The sequence below is a fragment of the Cucumis sativus genome, chromosome 5 (genome assembly GCF_000004075.3).
Source record: "Cucumis sativus cultivar 9930 chromosome 5, Cucumber_9930_V3, whole genome shotgun sequence".
Lineage (NCBI taxonomy): Eukaryota > Viridiplantae > Streptophyta > Magnoliopsida > Cucurbitales > Cucurbitaceae > Cucumis > Cucumis sativus.
This window is the reverse complement of record NC_026659.2, coordinates 23,647,370-23,659,492: the sequence shown is the minus strand read 5'-3', so window position 1 is coordinate 23,659,492 and position 12,123 is coordinate 23,647,370. Positions and strand designations below refer to the sequence as shown.

General features: G+C 28.3%; 1 protein-coding gene and 1 long non-coding RNA gene across 3 annotated transcripts; one reads left to right on the top strand and one right to left on the bottom strand.

The window, feature by feature from the left end:
- Positions 1 to 2,481: 2,481 nt before the first annotated feature.
- On the bottom strand, positions 2,482 to 4,269 carry LOC105435538. The gene is made up of 2 exons (XR_969592.2): positions 3,877 to 4,269; positions 2,482 to 3,174 (listed from the first exon to the last, which is right to left on the bottom strand). It is a non-coding gene; the product is annotated as an uncharacterized LOC105435538 (long non-coding RNA).
- A 5,436-nt stretch (positions 4,270 to 9,705) lies between these two features.
- On the top strand, positions 9,706 to 11,813 carry LOC101212746 (protein PIN-LIKES 2). Of its 2 annotated transcripts, none has more exons than XM_004150808.3 (2): positions 9,706 to 9,862; positions 10,105 to 11,813. In XM_004150808.3, the coding sequence occupies exon 2, from the start codon at positions 10,146 to 10,148 to the stop codon at positions 11,505 to 11,507; it is 1,362 nt and encodes a 453-aa protein (XP_004150856.1). In that variant the 5' UTR covers positions 9,706 to 9,862; positions 10,105 to 10,145; the 3' UTR covers positions 11,508 to 11,813. The 2 variants fall into 2 exon arrangements, with proteins under 2 accessions (XP_004150856.1, XP_031741930.1); XM_031886070.1 differs by having other exon boundaries at positions 9,738 to 9,862; positions 10,084 to 11,813.
- Positions 11,814 to 12,123: the final 310 nt, after the last annotated feature.

The window sequence follows — 12,123 nt, the reverse complement described above, 5'->3', positions numbered from 1 at the left end:
CGTTCAAAGTTCCAATCCTTTTGTTTTTGTTTGTTTAAATTTTAATTATTATTTTAATGATTTGGTAGTTAACATAGCTTTATATATATATATATACACACAAACAAAAGCAAATAACAAGAAGTACAAATGCAAACAATAGCTTAGGCAAGCGATCTTACCCTAATTACTTTATATTAAAATATAAACAACTGTTGTTTTAATTTAGTACATTGGATTCACACTCAAAAAGAGAGACCAAGTTTAAGTCTTGGAAAGAATTTTAAAATAATATAAATATAATCAATTAATTTTGATTTCTTTTTGTTTGGCTTATTTGCACTCTTAAAATATTTATTTGATATCTATTATTTTACAATATTTATTTTGGTATTTGTTATTTCTTAAAATGATTATTTTTTTTAAAGTTTCCAAACAAAGATCCCAATCAACGTTTGATAGGAAGAACTAAATTTCAAATATAGAAAACTAAAATGAACATTTTTAAAATTATAAGAACTAAAAATAAAATAAGAACCAAAGTAGAAGTGAAACCTATTCTTTATAAAGTTTGGAAGTTTAAAAAAAGACTTATTTTGGCTTCAATATTCTTACTATTTCATCGAAGAATTTGGGTGAAGATTGTTAAATGATGACGTAAATAATTTGTTAAAGAAAAACGATGTGACTTTACTTGCCTTGACAATTCTTTTTATATGACTATATCTAATCGTTACGACATTGTACATAATTTTTCAACGAAAGTTAAAGATAATAAATATATATAAAGAAAAAAGTTATGAAAAGGCAGATTGTTATAAAACATGTGCACAATCAAATTAAGTTTATTTTAATATTGTGGAAAATTATAGTATAATTTTTTACTACTTTTGAAAGTTCCAAACGTAAAAACATTGCCATCTTCAAATATATATATATATATAAATAAAAGAACATAAAAGAATTAGAATTTCAAACAAAAACGTCTAGTCTTTTTCCAGATTTATTAAGAGAAGAGATAGAAAAAAGGAGAAGCATTAAATAAGAAGAAATAAAAAGGGTATGGGATGGGATGGTTCGTCCAATTATTAGGGCAGAAAAGTTGACACAGTCTTCAAAGTCAACTCAACTGCTCTTCACTTTTTATTTTATTTTTCTTCTTAATTTATAAAATTGTTTAGTTTAAATAAAAATTACAAAAATTCTCGAAATAAAAAAAAGGTTATTTTAATTTATTTATATTTTGGACTTAGTGTAATATATTTTTGCATGTGACATTATCTCAAATTTGTTGGGCATTTCATTTATTTCTAGAATCTCTCAAATGTTGACCGTAAAAAGATCATCGTTGACTTTCCTGAACTATTTCTACAACTTCTTTTATATATACAAAAGGTTATTTATTTCTAGAACCTCTTCATTTACCTTTCTCTTTCATCCTTATCATTTATCAATACTTTGGTCTATCTTAGACTACATCTACAACTTTATATATTCCATTTCATTTCTTAAATTAATCAATATATAAGAAAATGAGTTATTTGTCTTTATATTTCACTATTTTTCTTTTGTTTTTGTTTGTAACCCTTCAACCTTTTCAAATTCTATCTTTCAATTTTATTTATTATAATAAATTACTATTGGCATCTAATGAAATTTATTGCAAATCAACTCATTAGAAACTTCAATGTACGTCTTCAAGTTATAAAGTCTACATCATTATACAATAAAAATTAACATTTTATATTCACCGACCTATAATTAAAAAATATTTAAATGAGATGGGGAAGAAAGACAGAGTGGTGGGTGAAAAGAATAAAAAGGAGGACTCAAATGCAATTTAAGTAAAAAATTTAGGGGCCAGAAGATAATTTTTCTTATTTACAATTTTTATACCATATTTATTTATATGCTATCACATCTAATTGTAGTATGCTACTATAATGTTTAGATTTTCTTAACTTTTAGCTATTTAGCTCAACACACTTGGTCCCTTTTTCGGCATTATTAAAGATTTTTAATTTTAAATAATATCCCTAATTATAATGATTGATTGGGTTATTAATTAGTGCTTTGATACATATTGGGGAAAAGGCAAAAGTTTTCAAAATTTTCAAATTGAGTTTTGGCCAACTTTGCTGCCAATGATATATATCATCTCCACGTGGCCAAAAGAAAAAGCCTTTCTAATTAATTAATTTGTTTAAAAAATAATCCTCCTTAATTCAAGGTGCCAACTTATGATCTACTTTGCACATCTTAACTACTTAACTCTTCTTCTTATAAACTATTATCAAAATTCTAAAGGTCATAAATAGTATTTTAAATAATAACTTTGAATAATGATGTGTTCAATACTTGCTTGCTTGTCAACTTTATTTCGTTGGGTGACAGATAGTTTCTATCTTATTATTACTTTAATTTTATTCCAAATATGAATCTCACCAACAAAATTAGAATTTTAACACCGACTTTGATACTAATTGTTTACAATAACGTATCTTTCACAACACAACACAACAATATGATATTGTTCATTTTTTTTTAACAATAAAGATATGATAGACTTCACTTTTGAAATTTGAATCTACAGAAGGATATCGTAATCAATAAAGGTAAATTGTCTTCTAGTATATTACATACCATGTATAGATCTAACTTCCATTGCAGCTAATGTAGGACTTTATTTATGTTTTATATGCTAATGATTAGAAATATACAGTGTACAATGTTAGGTTGGTGGGGTTGGCTGCAACTTGAATAGGGTTTCCAACTCAACTCAAATAGTGTATGATGTTATTTTCAAATTTGTCAATTTATCTACCATACATCACTAAAATTGAATATTAATTATTGTTCGAGTTATGGTAAGTAGACAAGATGATCATCTCAATTCAATTATAGTCCGCCAACCAATAACATTAGTGGGGGAGTTTGCTGCGTTTTGAAGAATTTTCACTAATGAAATCAAGGGAATACATTGAATATGCAAATTGGGTTAGCACTAGGAAACGAAATTGTACATAATTGACTACGAACAATTATATATATATAAATAAAACTAAAGACTTGGTGTATATATAATAAAAATGACAAAGAAGATCCTAATTAGCTAGATGAGATCAAGGGAAAAAGAAGTCGGAAGGATGAATACAATGACGAGATTGTGACAACAATAATATATCAAACCTGAAACTACAAAAAAAAAAAGGAAAAAATGTTATAATAGAATAAAGGAGATAAGCTTCACTCTAAAAAACACAATAACTAAAAGTGAACAAGCTACGCTAACAAACTATAATAATTATCTCAACACACATCTAATAGTCAATACCAAATTCCAACTAATCAAAATTAAAATATTTAAAAAATATAGAAGAAATAACAAGACTAACCATAATCTGTAACCATACAAAAATGAGGTAATTTCTTATAAATAAAAAGGTAAAAAGAAGTTAAATACTATGTAATTAAACAACACACAGAATACATACCATTTATTTTATAAAAACACAAATGGTAAAAAGTTAACTATTCAAACTCATAGTAGCTACCAATTTAATTCATGAATATTCTTAACTATAATATATCTACATAAGAGAGATATGTTCATCCCATAATCAATTAGATGAAAAGCTTGAGTAATAACTTGGAAATTAGTAGAAAATTTACTGATCTAATATAATTATATATTAATTAAATCACCAATTAACTCAAAAATTTAAGTAAAAGTGAAGGAGCTCCCTTCAGTCCAATACACGACATCGATGATCAAAGATTGCTCCTACATCGTTAGATCAGGAGCACATCACACAACTTTGATATCAAAATTATAGAGATTTGGAGGATAATGAGCTATTGAACTAACGAATGAGCAGCAATGTTTCGACCTTCTACCTGTCTTGAGATGAACTGAAGAGAGCTCCTGTTAATTGTATCAAAACTCGTAAAGAAATTCTTGATCTATATATATATATATAAACCCCTTGTTTTCCATTCCCCCTTTGAGAAATAATCTAATTTTGTATATAAAGATTTTGAAAGGAAGAAGGTAAAGAGGAATAAAGAAAGAGGTGTGGAGTATAGAGGAAGAGGAGAGTGGGAGAGAGAAGCTTATTTAAATAGGGTTGGAAGGGAGAGAGACATGAAGATCTATAAATGGATTTGGGTTTGATAAAATGTTTGAAACATTTTCTAAATTATTTTATCTTCTTTGTCACACACTATACCCTTAATTATCATGATCATACCACAAACCTCACTATAGCTCTAAAGTCTAAATGTTATTTCATTGTGTCACTTCCTTTTTCTTTTCTCTCAAAAAATAATATACTTGAACCTCCATATATTCATTATTATTTATTGACAATTTTTGTTTGCTGTGTCCATCAATCTCTCAAAATGTCAATGTTTAATTAGGTTGTGATATCTTTTGCTTTTGTTTTTCATTATTTTGTCAAGATTTTATACATAGATTTTGTCGGGAATATGATCAAATTTTGATATTATATCTAGATATGAGAAAGACCATAAGAGTGTTCACAGTTGTTTCAGACTTCATGTGGATTTGAGTGCTAGTGCACACTTGTCTTAGTAAGAGCTTGCTTTTGGAATGTGGTGTCAAGTCTATCACACATTGATGCATAAATAAAGAAAAACCTTCGACATTTCAACGCCTACAGATATGTAGCGTATAGTTCAATTTCACAAAATAGTAGCGTAAGAACTCTCTCTGGTAGATTACTTACGATCCCCTTTGGAATTGTTGAATGAAATTATTTATAATGCTCTTCCTTTGGCACACGTTCATGGTTATTTGTAACTCGAGATTTCTACTCATAAGCTTTGGATCTTGCATAGGAATGATCTAAACAAAATAAAGAACTTTGAAATGATATAATTGTTGGAAAAAAGCTTCCACACATCTATAACTATCACATCTATAACATCTTATACCGAACTATCATGTATTTCATTAACGTCCTTATGATTTCATTGTTAAGTTAAAGTAGATTTGACTGAGAAAAATAGATATTTGAAAGAGATTTCTCATTAAACACTAAATAAATATTTATTTTAAAATTTGGTTGAATATATATATTTTTAAAATGATTTATTTTATAATCTAAAAATTATTTTATAATCTAAAAATTAAATCCTTTAAAAAGCAATCTAAAGACACCCTTAATTTAGGCATTTATATAATATCATGATTGAGATGTTATTGGCAGCTAATGGCATATCCATGTTGATTGGAGAGTTCACATACTCAATCCCATATCATACATTGAGATTAAACTCCCTTTTAAGTCTACACAGATTCCAATACCAAAACTAAAAAATATATATATATCTTGAGATCACCTAAAGCTCATATAGGTCTTCAATACATAAAATTAATAATTGGGATTTTAATTGACTCATCCTACTAAGTTTAATGGATGATAAAATTGATTTATTTTCCCTAAAAATAATGATAACCTTACCAACCATGCAAATACACACACTAAATTAATCTAAATGTTTGCTTATTATAACTCATCCCAAACACAATTCCAATACAAATTACATTAATCTAATCATATAAGTCACATATATATGAAAGCTATTGATTATGTATAAATGAGAAAACTTAGAATAATTTTAGAGCATCAATAAGAAAATAAAAGGGCCCCATATTAGGAGGAAACAAAAGAAGAAAAAAGAAATGATGGATTTGAGGGAAAAGAAAGAAAGAAATGACATAATTTGCTATTCACTTTATGGAAGGGGTATCTCTAAAATATTTACATGTCTAGTGGGTGCTTGTCAAAGCTTCTATTGATAACCATAAATAATGTCTTTATCCTATTTGATTGAACCCAACAAGAGAAAAATGCATGTGAAATGGAAATTTGTGTTCAACTAAAAGAATAATAGGTACTAAATGGTATAAGTTTGTGGAGGATGATTTCATCTTGTCTCCAAATTGCATACCCCACACCTATTATTGCTTTAATTTGTTTGTGTGTTAGCTAGAAGAGTTTCTTTAACCATTATTCTTTTTCCAACTTTTCTTGTTATTTTGTTATTTTGTAATGATAGTATATAATGTTTCAAATATCAATAGTTATAAAATCTCAATAACATATAAAATTTACAGTTTTGTTTTTGTAGACTTATTAAAACAATATTGTTATCGATTTTTATCAAAACATTTTGGAATTTTTAGATAATTTAAGATAAAATTAATAATATAGGTACTATATATATATATATACTCATTGTGTTGAGTGCTTTTGATATTTTAGTATAAGTGCACTCTTGCTCTCCATCTTAACTCAATCATGGATCCAACAAAATATCATTAAGTTTATTTACTTATTTATTTATATATTTAAAATAAACATAAGATCACTCTTTTTTTTCAATTATTAAACCCTATTTGAAGTTTTGTTTTTTCCCCATATTTTCTTTAATTAAGTTCTATTAATTTCAACACTCACTAACTTTTTCAACCCAACTATTTCAAACATATAAAAGAATACTATTCATTACTTTTATTTTCAAATGGTTTTGATATGTTAGATCATTCATGAATGTAGACGATCATTGTTATGTGCTACAATATAACCACTCTTCCACCTAAAATTTACCTCTAATCATAAGTTTAAACTTTGGGAGTGATATAATTAATTTTCTTTTATTTAGAGCAAGTGGTCTTAAGACATTCTATGTTCAAACTTTGACATTGTTATTTATTCTCCAATTAATATTGTTCTAACCATTGTGTTTGTTCTTTTTTTTTTCCTTTTTAACCATTAAAAAGAGTAATGAACTATAGAATTGATAGATATTTATAAATTTTCTTTTACAATATGGTATGGCAGGGGAAAAATCAAACCTTAGACATCGAAGTCAATAGTTGAGATTGAACTATGTTTATATATACTAAAGTGTTTGACTATTTGTTTTCAAATGAGCGTGGTTTATTATAACAACTTTGTGATTGAACTGGTTAGTGTAATGGCAGGGCGACAAGAAGAACATGACATGTATTTTATTGTAAAAAAATGTAGTAATTGAGGAATATACGACATAAAAAAATGTCATAATTATACTAATTCATGAGTTTTTGTAATTGTCGTCAATAGTGAAACAATGATATTTACTTTTATAAAAAATTGTCATGATTGACATATCGTTGACAGAAAAAAATGTCATAATATATGAATTTCATAACACTTTTATAAATGTCGTCAGTATAAAAAAATTACACTTATTTTTATAAAAACTGTTACGATTGATATATCCTTGACAGATAAAAAATGTCATAATAAATGATTTTGTGACATTTTTGTAATTGTCGTTAATATGCAAATGATGACATTTATTTGTTGTCATAAAATAAAATATGACAGTTATTTGTTGTCACAAAATAGTAATTAATGACATTTATTTTCTATCTGTCATGGAAAAATTTATTGTAAAAACTGTCATGAAAGGGCTTTCCACAAGAAGCGATACTATGACTGTAAAAAACTGTCACGGATTTTGTTCGCGACAGAATATAGCTGTCATCGTAGACCATTTTTGTTGTAAACATTGAGCTATGTTTGTATCGGTGATTAATAATTATGCTAACGTTTAGAAATGTAAAAACAATTTAGATTTGAGTAAAAATAAAATATCAATTAATACTCTCAATTATGGTGTTGTATTAGTTTATACCCTAAACTTAGGAAGTTGTATCGATTTAAACTCTAAACTAATAATTATATCAATTTATTACCCTAAATTTTTATAACTTGTTAATTTAAACATTGAACTTTCATGACTGTATCTATTTAAATTCTCCATCATCCTTATTTGGATACATTTATGAAAGTTGAGAGTTTTAAATTGATATATTTATAAAAATTCAAGATTTAAATTGATATACGGTTAGTTAGTTTGAGATACAACCCTAAAAGTTCAAAGTCTAATATTATAGAAGGAAACTTGTATAGGATAGCATTTTGAGACTATGATATAGCAATTGTGGCACATTGTTTTAGAATTTTGTAAATATGAGAAAATTTTTACTTCTTCATCTTAAATTTGTTATTATTCCTAAACTACCATTCAATAACTTATTTCTCTTCCTATTTTTAATTTTAATATCCTATTCATTATTTATTTATTCTCTTACTTTTTAAGGCCTTAATTATTTGTTTATTCTTATACTAGAAATATTATTTATTATTTATGTGTTAGTCTTCATTTTAAAAATATCAATAGTACAATAATTACATTATGAAATATATAATATAATGGTTGTTGATCGGGGTAATTTAACTTCATTTATGATCTTTTTTACTTTATTCGAGGTGTATTTTTGAGTTAAATCTAATTTAAAATGATTTTGTTTTATTTTTTTACATTAATTTTTTGGTTTTACTTTGTCTCAATTTCGTATATCAATGTTGTGATATACTTATATTATATGTATTAGTTGGTTAATATACTTACTACGTGATTTTTATTTTTTTCAAATTTTATGCAGTTCATTAGAGTATTATTAAGTATATAAATAAATGTAACTTTGTGTATTATTATCAAGTATATCAACAATATACTGTTAAAACATATCAGTAAAATGAATCATTATCAAGTATATGAATCAAGTTTACAACAGTATATCAAGTGTATAAGTAGGACTTCAAGCATATCAAATGCATTTAATCAATCAATTGTATAAGTGAAGAATACTAAATTATCTGCAGTGTGTCAGATGTATCAATCATATATTAGTAATGTTTTAGGTGTACATCAAAAGGTATTGAGTGTATTAAAGAGTATCAGGTGCATTAAGTATATCAATTAAATATATCGGTGTAACAAGAAGTATCAGGTGTATCAAGGAGTGTATAAAGTTTATCAAATATATATTAGTAACGAGAACACCTGTGACATTTCACCTTATCATTTTCACGAATAATAAATTGGGTAGCCTAAAAACTTAATTATTATAATTTATTTGACAACTTTTGGGAGTGTCCCATTGTAGAATTAGCATCCAAGCCATAGTGAAGTATATAAATTCCATGTTAATAATAGAATTTGAAGGGGATGATGTGGACATACAATGAGCAAAAGTAGTAAGGTTATCTTGATGTTTTGGGCCAAGGCCTGGCCCAGTAAAATAAAATATATTCATATTTTTTCTTGTACCTTTAGTATTATTTGAATTAAATAATTATAAATTTGATTGAGTAAGTTAGAATTTAATTCACTCTATAAATTGATTGTCCATACATATTGACATTCTATAATCTATAGTGTATCTTAAATGACCACCTTTCATACACACACTCTATTATTCACTCATCTTATAGTCTTTAGATGTTAAACTTCTCCAAATTACATGTTTTTAATATTATTAATTACTTTGCTAAATTAATTAACTTAGCTCCACCTAATGTATATTTTTTAAAAAAGTTTTGCAAACCATAAAGAATAATCTTAATCACTAATATGTTAGATATAAAATAATTTATTGTTGACAAATTTATTAATCAAAGATAAAAAAAAATAAAAATAAAAAACATCCTTTTGATAATCCTCTAATTATATTGAGCAAAACAAAATAAAATTTTCTTGTAGGGGATTATAATTTTATAATTTATTGTTCTTATTATTATTTTAGCTAATTTTACTATTGAATTATTTGGAAAGGAGGTGATTACAATGTTATAGTAACTTTGCTTTTCTTGAATCCTCAATAATTCTTATCTAAAACAAGAAAAAAAAAAAAAACCCCTCAATCATTGTGATATCCTCTTCATAATCGTTGCCTGAACTTTTTTTTTTTGTATGAATTTTCTTTTCTTCGACCCGATTGAAGCTTCTGGGATCTTCTTCGGTGAGTAATTCTGTTTTATCTTTGCTTTCTTCTCTATTTCAATCGAAAAGTTTCTGGTTACCTCAGTTGCTTTCAATTTTGCTGATAATTTTAGGAAACCCCATTTGATCTTTCAACGAGATTTTTAATTTTCTTTAGCTGATTATCTCTCAAATCCATTCCCATAACCTTCTTGTCGTCTGGATGTTATAGCTTTCAGATTTTTGTTATAAATCTTTCAGTTTCTCTTTGATTCATCGCAGAAACAAACTATTGGTTGTTCTAGTAATTACCCAAAATCGATATGGATGATTATTTTAGTGTCGTAGTAGATCGAAATGAGGTGGGGTCGAGTACTGGAGATCTTCTTACCGCGATTGTGCCACTAATGAAGCTTCTCTCCCTCACAGCAATAGGTTTATTACTTTCCCACCCAAAAATCCAAATGATCCCAAGAGCAACCCTAAGGCTCATAAGCAAACTTGTTTTTGCCCTGTTCTTGCCCTGTTTAATCTTCACCCATCTGGGTGAGAACATTACGCTTGAGAATATTGCTAAATGGTGGTTTGTCCCTGTAAATGTTTTGATTAGTACTGGAATTGGATGTCTTCTTGGGTTCTTAGTGGTGATTATATGTCGCCCCCCTCCTCAGTTGGTTCGATTTACCATCATCTCGACTGCGTTCGGTAACACCGGGAATCTTCCTCTTGCCATTGTTAGTTCTGTCTGTCATACTGATGATAACCCCTTTGGAAAAAACTGTCACTCGAAAGGGGTTTCTTATGTTTCCTTTTGCCAATGGGTTTCTGTTATTATTGCTTATACTCTTGTATATCATATGATGGAGCCTCCATTGGAATTTTATGAGATTGTTGAAGAAGGCACTGAGATTGAAGAATTGGTTGAAAGTGATGATAATGATGTAAGTAAGCCACTCCTGATGGAAGCTGAATGGCCCGGGATTGAGGAAAAAGAAACTGAGCATTGTAAGGTGCCCTTCATTGCTAGAGTTTTCAATAGCATTTCAAACGTATCTCAATCTACATTTCCTGATCTTGATCACAGAGATAGTAGTACTTCTGCATACCCCGAATCAATCACGTGTTTAGCTGAACCTAGAGTTGTGAGGAAAATAAGAATTGTGGCTGAACAAACTCCTATACAGCACATTCTGCAGCCCCCAACCATTGCTTCTTTGTTAGCCATCATTGTTGGATTAGTACCTCAAATCAAAGCAGTCCTCTTTGGCGCCGATGCTCCGCTGTTATTCATATCAAATAGTTTTGAAATTTTTGCTGGTGCAATGGTGCCTTTTGTAATGCTAATCTTGGGCGGTATGCTTGCTGAGGGGCCTAATGAGTCATCTACACTTGGCCTACGTACTACAATCGGCATATGTGTTGCAAGACTCTTGGTCCTACCTGTACTGGGAATTGGGATTGTTGTAGCTGCCGATAAGCTGAACTTTCTAGTTCATGGTGATCCAATGTACAAATTTGTGCTTCTATTGCAATACACAACACCAACTGCCATTTTGTTAGGAGCACTTGCCAGCTTGAGGGGATATGCAGTGAAGGAGGCCTCAGCTCTACTGTTCTGGGAACATATTTTTGCCCTCCTCTCCCTCTCTCTTTATGTTTTTGTGTATTTTAAGGCTGTGATATAAGGATGATTTTGCTACAACCTATTTCATTTTTTTACCAAGCCTCTACATATTCTAAGGAAATAATTCTCTTCCTTGTCTGATGTATCATGCTCAACTTACAGGTTGCTTGTAGGTATGTGAATTTGCTTGATATAAGCTTCAAAATGCAGCATGAATTGAGTTTTTGTAACTCCCTTTGTAGGTTCTATGATATAAGTTTCTTGAACAGTGAGCTAATTGCATTCTTAAAGCTCTCATGGGGCCGTATGGGTTTAGAACTAAGTTGTCAGATTAAGAATTTGAGATAAGAGATGATATTTTGTGTCCTTTCTCAATCCAGCATTGAGAATGAGAATGAATTGATTTCAATTATTCAACAATCATTGTTAAGTGTTTGTCTTTAGAGATTTATGTACGTAAACTCTGTATCTAGTCACGCAAACAAATCTAAACACATACATCGACTAATCCGTGAACCATACCTATTGCCTTCTTCCTTCCTTCCTTCCTTCATCCTCATGACCCCAACTTTTAGCTTTTTTCTTTATGATTTTTTATACCAACTCTAACCTCCAAGTATATATACTTCCTGTATATGTTTAGATTTGTTCACTTGAGCAACATTTAAGCATACACC